Raw genomic sequence first — 17,787 nt, forward strand, 5'->3', positions numbered from 1 at the left:
ACACAGTAAATTGTTACATATAAACTGAGAGCCTAACGAGAAATGACTAGATAATGTAAATTAAATACGCTTATTTTTACAACCAAATATCAAGGCATAGAAATAACATGAAATTTAACTTTAATTTGCATTTCTTAATCGTACTAACAAGTCCATTATTATTTTTTTGCAGCAACATTTTTTTTTACTTTGGATGTGTGCAATTGTAGATACAAAGAAGAGAAAATACTATAGTTTTGCTCTAATATTTTCATGTTTGTGTTTTGAACACTAGAATGGAGATGTACATAAAACTAAAACCAAGCATGAAGATTATGCAATACACTAGCTGCCGCTGTCCTAATTGAACCTGGATTGAGACAAACCCTATTTCACATTGGAAAAAGTCTCTGCCACAAAAAATAATTGATACACAAGTTAATAATGTAGCCTCTGCCATCTAGTGTTAGAGTATTGAACTGTTTTGCTTGCATAAATAGACCACCAAAAGATACATAATTTGGAGTGAATAAACCATTTTCGGACCTGCGACACACCTGTTGATCTCGCACACTTGTTGGGAATCACTTGTGTAAAACTGACTGCTCAACTAAAATAAGGATTTTTTAAAAAATGAGTATTGACTTCATGAAGGTATGCAGAGGATATTAAGACTAATGTGAGTTGACTGTTGACTAAGATATAACTGATGTTTCTGGTTGTAATACAGAAGTTGCAAACGAGCTGCCTAACGAGAAAGGTAAGATTGACCTGTTTTTATTGGCACCAGTGAGATGGGCTACAACACAAATGATTCGTATTTTGTTTGTTTTTTTACAACCGCAATGACGTATCATTAACTAAAAGTGAAATAACCCCAGAGATACAAACTCAATTTGCACTTAAAAAAAGGAGCGTTTAATTAATTAAGCACATCATTTATGCCAAGGAAGCAAAGTAAAAACAATTGGAAGTTCATTATTCTTTTTTTAAGAAGGTTACAAATAACATGAGGTAAGCGTGTTTATTCTGACATTCATCATAAAGTGCCATTTCTTTTCTTTTCTTTTTTTCCCTTTACTTTTTTGATGCAAAAAATAAAAATAAAAAAAATAAATTGCTGTTTATTTCACCTCGTCGGCGTGGACAGTCACGTGTATCTCCGGGGACTGCCTCGGGCTTCCGCCCGCGCTGTTGTCCGTGTCGCTGCCGCCGTTGCCGGCCCCGGCTTCCTCGTCTCCGTGCTCGGTCCCCTCGGCGTCGTGCGTCCGGGCGTGTTTGCTCAGGTGGTCGGAGCGCATGAACCTCTTGCGGCACACGGTGCACTCGAAGCGCTTCTCCCCGGTGTGCGTGCGCAGGTGCCTCTGGAGCTCGTCGGAGCGAGTGAAGCGTTTCCCGCAGAAGAGCCAGTTGCACACGAACGGCCTCTCCCCGGTGTGCCAACGGAGGTGAGCCTTCAGGTGGGACGTCTTGCCGTACACTTTACCGCATCCCGGAATGTGGCAGTTGTGCGCGGCTCTGCGCCGTGGGCTCGCCGCGCCGTGGCCGAGGCTCTCCGCCTCCCGGCAGTTGGGGCAGTCGCAGGTGGCTCTGCCCGTGTAACGACGCGAGGAGGGGCGCGAAGAAGCGGCCAGGGGGAGCACCGGGCTCGGCGCGGACTCCGAGTAGGGTGCCCGGAAGCCGTCGAACAGGTGCTGCGTGCCGGGGAGGAGATGCGGAACGGCACCGGGGCTGTGCTCGGAGGAGTAGCCGCCCACAGATGAGGGCACCCCGTCTGGGCTCGGAGCGTCCACCCAAGTGGTGCCGACGTCCCACCACGAAGAAGGCCCACTCGCGACCTCCGCCACGGGCTTGAACCACGACTCGTAGGGATGCGCGTGGAGCCGCGGGTATATCCCGGCGATGCCTTCCACGGGGGAGGGTAACTTGGTGAGAAACACGGAGCGCTGGTCGGGAAACCCTGTGTCGGGCTGCCCTGACGTTTGGTAGGCTGGGAACTCGTTAGCGTCGGTCACCGAGAAGGCGCTGGAGGTGTCCGAGAAACCCGCTCCAGTATTCCTGGAGGGGACCCCCAGTGAGGTGAGACAAGTGCCAGGGACGCTCCTCTTCCACGGGTGGAAGTCCTTGGCGAGTCCCGCGGGCCCGTCGGAGAGGTCATGCGGGGAGCAGGAGGGGCTCGACTCCCCTATCCTGCTGCAAGTGGCCGCCAACATGGCCAGAGGGGTGTTGCCCAGCCGGGGGTCCTCCTACGCGGGAACACACTCACGTTTTAGAACCGTGTGGGACATTACGGCAGTAAAGTGAAGCAATACGATTTCTATTTGAAGTATGGATAGCCCCGTGAGATGATGAGGATGAATAGTACCCCCTCTCCATTAACTACCACGGACAGGCCTTACATTCATCAATAATAACAGGAGTCCATTTGAGGTCAACCAACATGGATATTGGATTCCATTGGAGACACTTTTGTCCACATTCGCAATATCCTTACATTACATTTAACAGTGTCTAATAAAGACAAAAGTAAACTTACCCCCATTAGTGTTGCAGCCATGGTTTGCGCTGTCATGTCCAAGTGTGTGTGTTGTGTACGTGTCACAGTGCGTGTTTGTCTGCTCTTTTGTACTTGATGCTTCCTCGTGCCTTGGAGGCCTGGAGGTCTGTGGACCAATCAGAGGCCAACGCAGGTTGTCTCTTGTTCTGAGCAGCTCCGGAACGTTGTAAATTTCCGTCCAAAAAAAAAATAAAGTGTACGCTGAAATCAGTGGGCCTTAAGTCCAAAATGATAAATCCTTAAAAGCTATTTGAGACTCCAGGAGTTCCACAATAAGTAAATGATAGGTTAAAATTGGCGGAATATTTTAATGCTACACATAAATAGACAATAATTGTAGTTTAAAATAGCAATATGTGGTGTTGTTGTTTTTACTTCCAAATTGTCTTCCAATGCCATTGGGTTTAATTTACTGGCAACAAATAGTTTACATAACTTTTTAAAAAAACGTATTTAAAATCCATGTGTGGTTCTTGACCTGCTCAATATGTGAAGTGCCTTCAGACAGCTCTGGTAGTGAATTGAAAATTGACTTGACATAATTGCAGTGATTCTTTTTTCAATTTGCTTTTGTTGCGAGGCAAAATTAGCAGGGCGAGTCCATTAACAACGGTCAATTAGAAGGGGAGTTTGCAAATTAAAAAAAAAAAAACACTTTTTGTCATCCGCCTATTTGTTTAAACAGTCATTATGACTTGAAATGTAGTACATGATCAATATGATTTATGAACAACGTCAGCTCTGAAACCACTGTGCCAGAGGAAAAACAACTAAGAGACAGAAGAGGTGACTTACAAGGTCTCAATCATTTGTCGTGCACTCGCACGGACAAACTGCCAACTCCTCTTTAAGTGAGTTTTTCCCTGGCAGGGTTTTGCAGTAAGACCAACAAGTGACTTTTATACAGTATAGCGGTTAGGACAAATACAAATGACTTTCACAGTGGTTAGTGGTTGGCTCAGTGCTTAGCAAATCTGCTTCACAGTTCTACGGGTTTGAATCAAAACTCCGGCCTTCCTGTGTGGGATTTGTATGTTTTCCCTGTGCTTGAGTGGGTTTTCTCCGGGTACTCCGGCTTCCTCCCGCATTCCAAAAACATACGTACACGTTAGGTTAATCGAAGACTGAATTGTCCATAGGTGTGAATGTGAGCGTGAATGGTTTGTCTATACGTGCCCTGCAATTGACGGGCAACCAGTCCAGAGTGTGGTATAGAAAATAGATGGATTCATTTAATGATTGCTCTGTATTAAATATAAAACATATCGCAAGCCAAATTCACGCTTGTAACACAGGTACATTGTATGGATGATAGGGAACACAAATAGAGTCATGTTGTGCTCTTTTCTTGTGGTTTTCTGTTGCTTTACCATTGCGTGCTGCTTTGTGATTTACAACAGGGCTGTGTGAGCAAGCACACACCCAACAAACAACAAAATAAGTGAAAATCAACTGCGTACATGACGTTACTGAATGTGTGAAGTGTGGTTAAAGACTAATGCGCGTAAAGATGTTGAAGCCTTGCAGAGGGGGAGGCCGGACCGGTCCGTCCCATCCTGTCCCTGGGGCTGAGCAGTCAACCCCCGGGGGAAGGGAAGGGAGGATACCAACTGCACTGCCTCTGCAATTTCACGTCACTCAGCAAAACAAATGTCGGGTTCCTCCCCCCAAAAAACACCTCTTCCTGTGCTTTTCCTTCTCTTATCAATCATGTGAATCTATCAATCACAAATTTGCCCTTAGCCAGCTGCCCCAGAATGAGTATAATATTAATAATAAATGGTCACCTGAGAGAATAAAAGCAGCATTGTGTTAAATATTGAATTGGTAAACAACTTTTTATATATATATATATATATATATATATATTTGCGTAATGTTTTATTGTAGATCTTTGTGTGGAACAGCCTAATGAAAGTCAGTGGAGTTGTTTGCGTGATTGAGGGGGTATGTTGTTATTTTGGTGACGCTATATATATATATATATATATCACTATTAAATATCTACCACCATTGAATATATGTAATTTCAATAAATTAGAATGATCTTGATAGTGTTCATTTTTCAGTGTCAGTCAGCTTGAAATAGCTGAAAGGGCTGACTGGTAAATCATTAGACTAGTTTTATTCACATATATTTTATATATTATTTTATTTTATTTACATTTTTTTTGAAAATTATGAGGTTGTTATTTTGTATTACATATATTTTGTTTGTTACCCGAGTAAATATCTGTGAAACACAAATGCAGATAAATCCCTGATACTTTGACATATGGTATGTCATCATTATGCTTGATTTTGAATTGAACGTAATATAAAATCTATTTGATTACTTTAACAAGCATTTTAAATGGGAAAGTCCTTTGAGTTTGCTGCGTTTCACCTCTTTTTGTGTGTGTTAAGTGAGTCTGCTGTCATGTGGGAAAGACCATCAGTGACAATTAGTGATTTTTTTTTTTTTTTTTTTAACATGAAAAAGTCAATTATTTGAATCGCTTGTCAAAGTTGGTGCTTCAGGGGGCTATATACAGTATAGGTGTTAATCCACTCCCAGTGGACATGACCAAATGAGTGGCCCCTGCTTTTGCCCCCTCAGGCATTGTTTATTTCACAGGTGGACTTTACAGTAGGCCATCTTCACTCTAACCTGACCCTCATCCTCATGAGCCACCCAAACAGCTGTCCTCTCTTTACTTGCATTCTTTTCCCACACTGAAAGTGTGTGTGCACGCCAGCATGAAAGGCCCCCCTATTGAAACCCTGTCTGAGCCCCAACCTGTTCCTTTAGCCGTGATAATGACCACATTATCACGCGCCATCGGACGTCAAAAAAAGATTGTCGTGTGCTCTCCGCTCACTTTGTGGCCACTGAGACAGAAAACGCAGAGAAGAAAAGAGTGAAATAAAGATCTGGCACATCTCCGGGAAAGACTGATGGGTGAAGTATTTCATTTCTCCTTGGTGTTTTGCTTACCTCCTCTTTTGTTGCCGTCGTAGGGGTCCTCTTGCGTTTGGAGGGCAGCCATTTTGCTCAGCTGCCCCTGCTGGGACAATTAGAAGGGAAATGACCTAGTCAAAAGACAAGCGGTTACACATAACAAAAAAAAAATTAGATTCACTACGACCGGGGGGTTATGCAATCAATTTGTTGAAGAGCAAGATACGAAGCAAAAACCTCCCACCGTCTGTGCAGTCCTGTGGTGCATTTGTGTTAAATACTGTATGTCTAATCTCTGTGTCAACATTTTCTATAGAATACCCTGCTGCAGATGTTCCCTGCTTCCGAATCGCACTGTTGTAGTGAAGTTATTGCAAATAATTGCCAATACTGTCAAAAACCCCTTATTTGTTTAGATTGTTGCACAAACGTATAATGAACTACAAATTTCCTTAGTGGAGCACAGACCTCAGGGAAGTCTGAACAATAACGTTGGGTAATGTTATGTTTCAAAACTGTTTATGCTTGGTAATCAAAAAGTGATTGGCCATTACAAACTTTGGCCAGGCTGCCACTTGGCGATATTGTACCGTATTCTATGTAAAGTATGGTCAATTTAAAAAGTTGTATATGTAAATACCTGTATTTTATGGTCCACGTCACCAGTGTTGCTGGAAGACAAAGAGAGCAACAAAATACTGTTTATGAGAAAGACAGCCTAGTTATTTGTAAATGCTGTTAATTTAAAACTCAAAAGAATGAAAATATCCAAGCCCGATGGAAATTTACTTCGTTACGCACTTCCGTTGTATGGACTCAGGCAGCTCGATCATTTTTGCTCCTTCTGTCTACAAGCAAAATGACTACTTTTCGCAGAACGACGTGTCGTGTCATTAAAGCAAATTCATTCATCTCGGCTGCCAGAAGGGACAAATTCAACTCTTAACTCAAATTGATTTATAAAGCACCATAAATACAACCACAGCTGAAAACAAAGTGCTGGACACAGATAAGAATAAAACTTTAAGAAATAAAAACGATTAAAAAAAACACAGAGCGTTTTAAAGGCTTCAAGCTGTGAGTGTCAAATTATATTCATAAGTATGGATATACGCTCTATGTACAAGGTAACTCTTACAAGCGCAGAAACTCAACTATGTTGAACAGTATGTATCCGGTTTTCAATATAAAACAACTTAAAAGTAAGCTCAAATACATTAATTTGAATGCATGTTACTCATGTTAATTTAACTCGTCTCTCATGGTGAAAAACCGGATGTCTTATTTCAAGGACGCACGATGATGAATGCTCAACCTTTGCTTCAATGTCAGGCTCTCGACCTGGGCCGCCGTCTTGTTTCCGATGCTGTTTCGGCAGCTGAATGGCGACTACACACCGAGTGTAAGGTGCTATGCTAAAGTGGGCCCTGCGGATGATGACGATCCATTGACTACAACTCACCTCAGCCTTGGGAAATGTAAATAAATAAATGAGCACTCATTTGTACTTACTAGAGGCCTGACACAAAGGCACACACCAATGCTCGACTGTAGAGCTTCTTGTTTGCTGAAACTAACTTTTTCATTTTCCTTTGGAGGCATAGTATTGCCTAGCAGATAGAGATTCGGAAATAGTTGGACTAACTGAGATTTTCTACGCTCCCCAGGCGAGCGTTTGCAGATAGTCAATTCCAAACCCCTTACTGTTCCACTCCAGTCCCGTAGGTGGAAATAATGAGCATGACAAAAGTGAAAACAAACAGATGAAATGAGAAGAGGCAATGTCCGCTCCATCCTCCATTAAACCGCTATATGAGGAACGTCACATGACTAAACCTGGAAAACGTGTTTGTGGACTTCCTGTGCATGTTGCGCTAATGAGCATGACTCCAGGTTGATGACCAAAACAAATTTAAATAAATTTTGTTGGTATAAATTTGAGCAAGAATCATGGAAGTTGATGCACATGGTTTGCTTCCGCCGGCCACATAGAAAGACACGGCAGGCCGGATCTGGCCCCCGGGCCTCAAATTTGACACCCGTGCTGTAGCCATTTGTAGATCCTAGGGGTGCCACTCCAATTCCACCATTAACGACGCCGGGACGAAGTGCTTTCACCTGTTGTACCGAATGCGGAAGTTGGTGGTGCATATACTGTCCTGGATTTAGGTTTGGTATACTACCAGTAAAAGACCACTGCCATGCTTTTAATTAAATTCAAACTTTCTTCAAGACCATCAAAATGAATCCGCTCAAAACAAATTGAGCAGCTCTTTGGTTTCCAAGAAGGGGAAGAAGCATTTCAAGGTGTGCGCTGTGCCAGGATGTGCCTGGGGCTGCACCTCCTCGTCTTCCTGTAATTAACACGCTGGCATGTCTGTCGTTTGTCAGCACCGAGCTGATGGACAACATTTCAGGTTCGCCACAATGAAAACATTCACATGTACAAGATTCCCTTTCTTCTGCATTTGCAATTAAATTTAACAACTCTGTCTGGTAAACCCTCACACAATTACACACATCTGACAATTGTGTGTTAACAAAAGCAACCTGGCAAGCTTGACAAATAAATGCCATAGAAACACAAAAACAAATAGTCAAATGATCACTTGGGTTCGTCCCCACCTTGGAATGAAAATTGCATATTTTACACATGTGTATCATGAGAGTGGTTCTGCTGAGCTGTACCAAAGGCACTAATAATTGAGAACATAGTTTCATTAGATGGGAATTGAATTTTTAAGAGACTTGTGCAAGGGTTACGGATGTCATCTCATCTGTCTACGCAGCACAATGAGGAGATTCCCGCTTAACAGTTACACTGTTAAAGTGCCTACTTCACATTCATGTATACAGTGCATTTACATATTACACACAGTAACTTACGTTCATGAAATGAGGATACAAATTTGATATTCAGCGGTTTGGGTTGAACATGAATTCAAGAGCAAATTGGAGTTGATGAAATTCTCGTTCTCACAGCCACTCGCACAAACAACAACAACTCATTCACTCGGTAGTCACCTCTTTAGGTACACTTGCACATTCAGATGACATCCAATATAAAAGCTATCATAGAATTCTGCCATTATAAAAGATAATCATTTTCAGTTTTGATTGACATTGATAGAGAGGTACAGCTTTCATTTAATATGCTTATTGGTGTAGTTTTTACACAATAGACACCTCTCTGCAAAAAAACAAACAAAAACAGGTTATCTTTAGCACATCAGTGCAATAAAACGTTTGTATATTTCATTTCTAAATAAAGACAGAAAAGAATATAAAAACAGAAATGGTGAAAAGCAATTTAACACTATACCTCCACTAATGATTAATATATAGTTGACAGTCTGGATGTTTTGGGCAATCATCCTCAAACATCCATCCATCCATCCATCCATCCATTTTCTGAGCCGCTTGTCCTCACTAGGGTCGCGGGCGTGCTGGAGCCTATCCCAGCTGTCATCGGGCAGGGGGCGGGGTACACCCTGAACTGGTTGCCAGCCAATCGCAGGGCACATACAAACAAACAACCAACCGCACTCACATTCACACCTACGGGCAATTTAGAGTCTCCAAATAATGCATGTTTTTGGGATGTGGGAGGAAAACGGAGTGCCCGGAGAAAACCCACGCAGGCACGGGGAGAACATGCAAACTCCACACAGGCGGGACCGGGGATTGAACCCGGGTCCTCAGAACTGTGAGGCTGACGCTCATCCTCAAACATGAATAATGCATTCAGAAACAGATCCCTGAATTCACTTCATAGGGTCTTTAAAAGATTTAATGTTTTGGTTCAGATTCCCACGCAAATTTCAAACATGGAGGTTAACATAAATAGGTGTCTTTTATTTGTAATATATTTTGATTGAATGTGCAGGTTTGTTAAAGTGGCAGATGTAAGAAATAACGTTGGGTGATTTGTCTGTATTATATAAGGCATTGAAGTGAGAAACTGATCTTAATTTTATATTGTTATCTAGCACCATGTAGTGCTCAACTTGACAGTTTCTAAACAGGCAGCATAGAAAACCAAAAAAAAAAAAAAAACGTTTTTGAAACATACAACATACGCATCTTTCTTATCGTGACTCTAATGAATGGCTGCACTTCTGTTGAGAAAATGTAGAAGGTTAAGTGTGTGGCCCTTCTGAGGAGGCCATGATTCAAAGTGACAAAATAATTCAAAGGATAGCTTGACCTCTGTGGTCAAAGTTTTTTTTGGCGGGGAGAGCGGTAATCATCAGAAGGACACTGAAGACACGTGAGTTTTTTCTGTGGTTATATTAGATTTTTGTTTTGTTTTTTTGCAGTCAACCAACAGCCTATTCTTTAAAATGCAGAATTACACTTTAAAGGCCTCTGACTCATGTTGAAATTCGGCTAATATTTGTCTGATTTTGAAAATGAACATGACATTTAGGGACCATTCAGCCTGATGTGTTCGTATAAGAATGTGTCATGATGAAGGGAGGATGTGCAGACCCAAGCCTGTTATTAGGATCTACTTCACCCAGCTGGTTATGACACATTCAGCCAATTCAGTGTTTAACGCAACATGGAGGAAGTGGGGATGAAAGGGAGAGAAGATAATGATGAGCTTGGGGGTGAAGGCGTAAGAACAGGACGTCATGTGACTTGGTTTTATCTTTTATTTTTCAAGCTTGCGTCATGTATTCCTCCCTCAAGTAAAGCTGATGATGATGTTCAAGCACTGAGGGAGAAATCTTTCAAGCTCACGTACAAAAAGTTGCCCTCTCACTCGGCCTTTTTGATTAAATCCCGCTCTGACCGTGATCTCTGTTCTCTTGGCCAATGACGCTCTTCATCCCTCACTCCTGCGCTGCACACACTTACGCGCGCACACACACAAAACATGAGATTAATTTGTTCATCTTCATTTTTTAGGTTCAGCTTCTTCTCTAGGTTAATGTGTGGTCAAGCGTGTGCGTGTGCCTGTGTGTGTGTGTGTGTGTGTGTGTGTATGCGGTGTCTCTTGATTGATGCGTACAAGCCCAAGAGCATAATCATATACTCCCAGATGTCATTTTTCACTTTCTGTCTTGATGGATGAATTTCTTGGATTTGATCACTGCTACCTCAGCATTTGGAGGGTCTGGGTCATCCTGTTGGGGGTGGTGAGTGAGGGGGTGCGCATGCCTACAAGCCAGCAGTTTATCTGCGCTATCAATGTATCATCATTTCATGAGTGGGGGACAAAAAGTTAACGCAGTTCCACATTATGGAAGCATGCTCACTTAATTCATTTCTGAAGGTAATCAAACAATCACCCAATGCTTGGCTTGGTCATTCTCTATGAGTCTCTTGATTTTATAAAAATGTATGTTAAAATATTGATGTATGTGACATTACTTGAAAGGGTGGCACTATATATCTTAATGACAAGACACAGTAGTAATGTAGTGATATAAATGTATATGAGTTTTAAAGTAAACAAAGATTAATAGCCTGTATGCTAACACACCCACACCATTCATTCCATATTCTTGGTTAACTCTTGCACCTCCCACACATTGCGCTTCACCTCGCCACAATGCCTGCTATCACATTTAAGGGCTAAGAGAGCAGGAGGAGGCCGGGCTAGAGATGACCTGCTGTTAAATTGACTGGAAACCGCCCGCCCGCTTTTTCATGCAAATTGCCGTGCAACAAATTGTTAATTTATTCCTCAAAGAAAAAGCAGTGTGAGGAAGCAATGGTTGTACAGTGAGCCCCCATTTATCACGGGGGATACATTCTAAACCAACTTGCAACAGGTGAAAATCTGCAATATAGAGAGCTTATGATTTTTTTAAAGTAGTTTAACCAATCCAACACACTTTAACATATTTAACTCATTAAAACACACTTTTCAAAGTATTTTTTAGCGCCTGTTTTCACTCTCATACTTACACAGTCCTCCAAATAAGAGGCAAAGTGTGGTTGCTTCAGGCTGTTTATTCATCACTCCGAAAGAAGTTCAAGTTTACTGTAAAACTGACATATAAAACAAAGAGATTTAAACGTGATTGTAAATTTAATAACCAAAACGTTCGACCAAACCATATGCACTAATTGAATTTTTGCTAGCTTCATGCTAACATATAATGTGAAACGTCATAGACTGGCTAGTAGACATTAGCACTGATGCCACGGTAACTATAAACCGTTGAACAACTGCTACTTTAACACATGGAGCAGCATCACATACAAGCAAAGCATAAAACATTGCTCACAGTGGGGAAATTATCTGCCTCTTCTTCTTCTGCTCTTAATACTACTGAATCTGGAGTCAGTTGAGCTCAGTGCAGCATGGCATGTTGCGGCACAACGAGGTACCACACTGAAGGTGCGCAGTTCTAAATTTGGACTTGCCTGTATCCAGTCAACCCCTGATTATTGCGAGGGACCCCAGGTAGGAAAATGTATTTTCTCTGCTTCATGGGAACGACTACTATTACTGGAGTTTAGTTGGAGACCTTCTTTGCCACTTTTTTTTTTTTTTAACAGTATACAGGCTAGTCTGACTTTAGAGTTATTCCCATCGGTGTAGTACCACATTGTGCAACAAGATGCCTGGCAGCACTCAGCTTTACTGGCTGGAAATGCACCGTAATAATGAAGAGAAGCGAGACGGGTCCCTCCTAACGGGCAGTCATTGTTCCCACAGAACAGGGAGAATATATCCTTGTAAGTAATGTTTTGCTGTACTGTACGGTTTGGTTGAACATTTTGATGGGCTTAACTATACAATGCTTAATTAACTTTTGTTGTATGCGATGCTGAAGATTTATAGTCACTGCAACATTTATGCTAATTTCCATTAGCCCATCAATGGCATTTCACATTGTATGTCAGCATTAAGCTAGCTGACTTTCATTAGACAAAACTGTATAGTTTGGTTCATGATTTTCCCGCAACGTTTAATTCTCTTACTGTATGCTCTGTTTGTATGTGTTGCTGCTCCGTGTGTGTTGGTGTTACATGTTACGTTAGCAGTAAGCTAGCACAGTTTAACCAAATTATATGGTTTGGTTGAACATTGTGGTTTATAATGTTTTATGTTACAATGTCTTTTTTAAATTTTATGCGTCCGTGTTCCGGGCGGCACGGTGGACGACTGGTTAGAGCGTCAGCCTCACAGTTCTGAGGACCCGGGTTCAAGCCCCGGCCCCGCCTGTGTGGAGTTTGCATGTTCTCCCCCTGCCTGCGTGGGTTTTCTCCGGGCACTCCGGTTTCCTCCCACATCCCAAAAACATGCATGAATTGGAGACTCTAAATTGCCCGTAGGTGTGACTGTGAGTGCGAATGGTTGTTTGTTTATATGTGCCCTGCGATTGGCTGGCAACCAGTTCAGGGTGTACCCCGCCTCCTGCCCGATGATAGCTGGGATAGGCTCCAGCACGCCCGCGACCCTAGTGAGGAGAAGCGGCTCAGAAAATGGATGGATGGATGGATGGATGCGTCAGTTTTCCCATAAACTTCACCTGGAAGTGACAAATAACTATCTTTTAAATGTTTTTTTTCTATTCTGTCTTTATAACACGGGTAGGTCTGGAATGTTTCCTGCGCAATAAAAGGGGATTTACTGTACACACTTCAAACCCATTAAAAAAAAGATCACTTACAAATCCGTGATAGAGCAGAGTCACGAATGATGAACCGCGATATAGAGTGGGAGCACGATATGTAAGAGAGCACATCATGTTGTATGTGCTGTGATTACACACGTGATGATCACATGTATGCAAAATGGCACTGTGAGGTCATCAATAAGGGCAGGAAGAGTTGAGCCTTGCAACAGATTAAAGCAAAGAACACAGGTCAGTACACACACACACACTCGGACAAGCTTCAGGTGGTTTGACGACCGCTGTTTTATTGATGTTTCCCGTCAAACATGAAACATTTCTCTTGCCACCTTAACCACACTCACACATGCACTGCCTCTGGGCCGTCATTCAGGACATACATAGACGGCCCCAAACGAGGGGATGGCGTCAAGCTCCGCCAGGCCGGCAAGCTGGGTCAAGTCCCGCATTGAAGTACACACGCTGAAGCACAATTTTACACACGTACCTTGGATCTTTATGGTGTGCTGCACCCTCCACTTAGCGCCACTGGAAAGGTCTTCCTCGACTCTTAGGATCGCATCGTCGTCTTCAAAGCTAGCTAGTGGACTGCACGCACGCACACTGCACAACAACAGCAAAAAAAAAACTTCTCACACTGCTGCGCACGTTCACATTCTATTTATTCATGTACAATATACAGTACCATTAATGTGTATTTGCCATTCACATCTGCATGAAGTAGCTATATAGTTTTTTTTTTATCATTCAGGTTCACACGATGCTTGCATCATTCTGCTCAGTCTTATTGCTTGATTGGTGAACTTAATTAGACTTGCTCTTCTCTGACGAGGAGCGGAACGGCAAAATTCCCAACAGTTGTTTGATCCATGAATGGACCAATACAATAAGATTTTCATGAACTAAAACCAAAACTAAAGTAGATGTTGAATTTGATTTGGAACAGCAGTTGGTTAATGGGGTCACTATTCCACCCAGAGTTCATTCTCAGTTCAAGGTACCTGCAGGCATCTCCTCTTGTCTTCATCTACCTCCTCGAGGTCAAGGTACTCTCATGCATCACTGCGGGATGAGTTGTTCTGTCATTTGCTTGGTTCTGTTGTTGTTCTCCTTGTATAAGTATGTGCACTGAAGGTAGTTTCCCTACGGTTTGACCTGGCTTACAGTTATCTGAAAGCACATTGTAAATACCTGTCCTTGTTACCGACGCCAACGGACGCATTCTGCAAATTCCCAGCCCTTGAAAAATTACACAAAGACTGAATTCTTCTCACACACAAACAGACTACTAAAATGCTTTCAGACTTTATTGAAATGCTTTTGCACTCTATTGAAATGCTCTCACGTAATACTGAAATGCTCTCACGCACACAACTGAAACACACACACACCTGAAATCCTCTCGCATGATACCAAATGTTCTCTCAATATACTGAGATGCTCTCACACTTTATACTGAAAACTTCCCTCACACATACTAAACATCCGCAAGCACACTATTGAAACACACACATACGCACTACTGAAATACTCTCTCACCACTGACACGCTCACACACGCAGCTGATCTAATGACACACCCACACAAAATTACACAACTGAAACCCTCTGACACATTATATTGAATTGCTCATGATATACTGAAATGCTGTCACACATATCCCTGCTGAAAATCTCACACACATGACTGACATGCTGCTCTCAAACACTACTGAACCTCGCTCAAACACACAACCAAAATCTCAAAGTGTGCAACTGAAATCCTCTCACATACAACTCTCACAGTATATACTGAAATGCTCTCATCCTATGCAGTGAAATACGCTTTTCAGGAGGAGTGTGTGTACGAGGTAATCCTGAATTATGTCCCCAATAGCGAATGGCCCCGCGTTGGAAACCCCTGCAAACCTCTAAATCACAGGTGTCAAACTCAAGGCCCGGGGGCCAGATCCGGCCCGCCACATCATTTTATGTGCCCCGCGAAAGAAAATCATGTGTGTCAACTTCCATGATTCTTGCTAAAATCTGTTCCAAATTTTTGTATAATATTCACATGTAATAAATAGTAATGAACTATTGTAAGCATGTTTTGCCTCCATCCCCCTTTTACAGTTACTTGAACAATAGTTGAACAAACCATTATCATTGACTTCTTTCAAAACTAGTTATCCATCAATTTGTTGTCTATGTGTAATGATGATCAGTCGATTAAACATTGATATGGTTTTACAATCATAATGGCCCTCTGAGGAAAACCGTATCTACAATGTGGCCCGTGACAAAAATGAGTTTGACACCGCTGCTCTAAATAATAAAACTCTGAAGCTATGGTATTGGTGGAAATAATGGAAAATGTTTTCTTGGTGTTGCTGCACACACTCTGCGCTGCAAAACACAACAGTTGTTTTGCCACTTCATCCAGACAACAGGACGCGGTCTCGTCAATCCACTCATTAGAACTGTACCCTTGCCAACTTTCAAACAAGCAAATCCAATTCCGTGAGTGAGTAGTGAGTAGCGCGCACACGCACACACACGAGGCATCTGCCAAAACTCATGTCAGTCACAAATCTCTGTCTTAACAGCCTTACCTTTAAGAGACACACTGACTCCACTGGGTCCAGTGACAAATGCACGCCGCCCGCACACGCTTCTGCAGCAAGGTTGAGAACACTGCACAAAAGACAACATTGCACGCAAATACGCACAGACTCACACGCACTACTATATCACACATACAGTAGGCTAATGTCTGCGCTGTGTAATTGTCAAGTACCAATCACAAAAATAACAACTAAAATATCCTACGAAATCAACCACAGCTATAATGACAAAAAGCAATCCTCAAGTTGGGTCTTGCGCAGAAAAAGTATTTTTGAAACATAAATACATATATATTACGAAACCAATCAAGTTCTCTTTATTAAGCTATAATATTAATAATAATAATAATAATAATAATAACAATAATACAATGTCCTTGGTGTATCCTCTTTTACGAAATAGTTATACACTATATTTTTATTTTAAAAAATAGACTTTATTCTAATACACTAAAGTGTTTTTTTCCAATTATACAGTATTATATAGCTTTAGAATGACGCCATCTAGCGGTGTAATGCGCAAATAACATCTCTCCGACTGCTTTTATTTGCATTTGCAAAAAACTCAGTAATTCATCCAAATTACTTTTTTTTGGGGGGGGGGGGATAAATCAATAAAGACACATATTGGCATTATCCATACTGATTATTAAAACTCTCACATATGCACAAAAGCGTACCGAATAATTTCACACAAGCGACACCGTTTTTTTCCCTCCCCAGGCCAGCCCTCGTTGCCTAGCAACGCCCTGCACAGTGGCCCGGGGGCGGGGGCACTTGGCTGCAGTTAGGAAGCTTAAGCGTGTGCTTGTGGGAGTGGAAATTAATTCTGAGTACAGAAAAACAAAATGTACATTGTTATAGTAAAAAAAAAAAATAATTTAAATCTTGTTCAATGATGTAAGTATTTTGATAAATGATGATGCAACCTCATCTTCATCCACAATGTATTCTTCTTCACACATTCACAATCACAGTTCATTCATTCATTCATTCATTTTTCATACCGCTTATCCTCACTAGTGTCTCCGTGTTGCCTGTTACTTTGTCTTCTCATTTTAACACAGAACACACAAAGTTTAGTTCATGTTTGACAAGCTATCGATTAGCTAAACTGTGAGGTTATATGTAGCTTACCTGTCTTTGTGGGTTTTCAAAAACAAAAACAAATGGCACACTATGTTAAAAATGAAGACTTTCAGCTATAAATACAATGATTTGTCATGTTCAAGTCTAAGTCAAACAGTGTTTCATATGTTTTTAGTTTTAGCCAAGCAAGTCCTGAGTCCTACAATTGGCGACTTAAGTCTGACTTGAATCAAGTCATGGCTCGAGTCCCACAACTCAGTCAAAATGAATTCCATATTTATTCTAATAATAAATTGAATACAACAATAGACAATGAATTACATCACTGAATTCAACAGAATTGTTAGATGTTTTCGATAATGATTCATGGCGAACACTTTGTCTTGTGCCAGCCTAAAAACTACCAGCTGCTGGCGTTCAAAGATTTGCCGAAAAACAAGAAAATAAAAACACACATACAGGTAATGTTTAATTTTTCAGTTGTGATTATTAGCAAATTTCACATTTTTCGTGAGTCATTTCACAACATTAGCGAAGCTATCGATACACGTTTTGATAGCATAAAACCCTGAGCCAACATGAACCTAGCTCTTGGTTAACACACACAAAAAAACCCTCCTTTTTTGCTCCTTGTACCAACAGGTATTGCATACACTTTTCAGTTTTACTTTGTAATTTGGTGCTTACGTACATTTCAGAATTTCTACATTTCAGTCTGTGCTTTTTTAGTTCAAGGAGTCCAATCAGTCAGTACTTCTACCTTTACCAGTCTTCTTTTGCACTAGTATCTGTACTACTACTACTCAGTGGCGGTTCTAGGGATGGGGATGGGGATGGGGGGGGATTATTTTACTCATTGAAATTTGTCAGGGTTGTCAACAACACTCTACTTTGTGGTGTGTCAAATTTAGAAGAAGTGTATTTTATTTGGAAAAGATTATTATTATTTAGTTATTTTATTATTTATTGTTTCAAGTTTTTTGGAATTTTCACATTTTCCTTTTTCCCCCCAGCAGTGCAC

General features: G+C 41.5%; 1 protein-coding gene across 1 annotated transcript; it reads right to left on the reverse strand.

Annotated features, from left to right (window-relative positions):
* Positions 1 to 874: 874 nt before the first annotated feature.
* sp8a (sp8 transcription factor a) lies at positions 875 to 15,998 on the reverse strand. The gene is made up of 6 exons (XM_061759484.1): positions 15,666 to 15,998; positions 13,563 to 14,245; positions 6,118 to 6,148; positions 5,514 to 5,583; positions 2,516 to 2,642; positions 875 to 2,225 (listed from the first exon to the last, which is right to left on the reverse strand). The coding sequence occupies exons 5-6, from the start codon at positions 2,549 to 2,551 to the stop codon at positions 1,104 to 1,106; spliced, it is 1,158 nt and encodes a 385-aa protein (XP_061615468.1). The 5' UTR covers positions 2,552 to 2,642; positions 5,514 to 5,583; positions 6,118 to 6,148; positions 13,563 to 14,245; positions 15,666 to 15,998; the 3' UTR covers positions 875 to 1,103.
* Positions 15,999 to 17,787: the final 1,789 nt, after the last annotated feature.

This window comes from Phyllopteryx taeniolatus, chromosome 21 (genome assembly GCF_024500385.1).
Source record: "Phyllopteryx taeniolatus isolate TA_2022b chromosome 21, UOR_Ptae_1.2, whole genome shotgun sequence".
Taxonomy (NCBI): domain Eukaryota; kingdom Metazoa; phylum Chordata; class Actinopteri; order Syngnathiformes; family Syngnathidae; genus Phyllopteryx; species Phyllopteryx taeniolatus.

What these genes read in the sequence shown, in the direction of transcription:
- sp8a (XM_061759484.1), bottom strand. Translation starts at nt 2,551, where the DNA reads ATGACAGCGCAAACCATGGCTGCAACACTAATGGGG. An exon ending in TGGCTGCAACACTAATGGGG is followed by an intron (nt 2,226 to 2,515) that starts GTAAGTTTACTT and finishes GTTCCCGCGTAG; the next exon opens with GAGGACCCCCGGCTGGGCAA.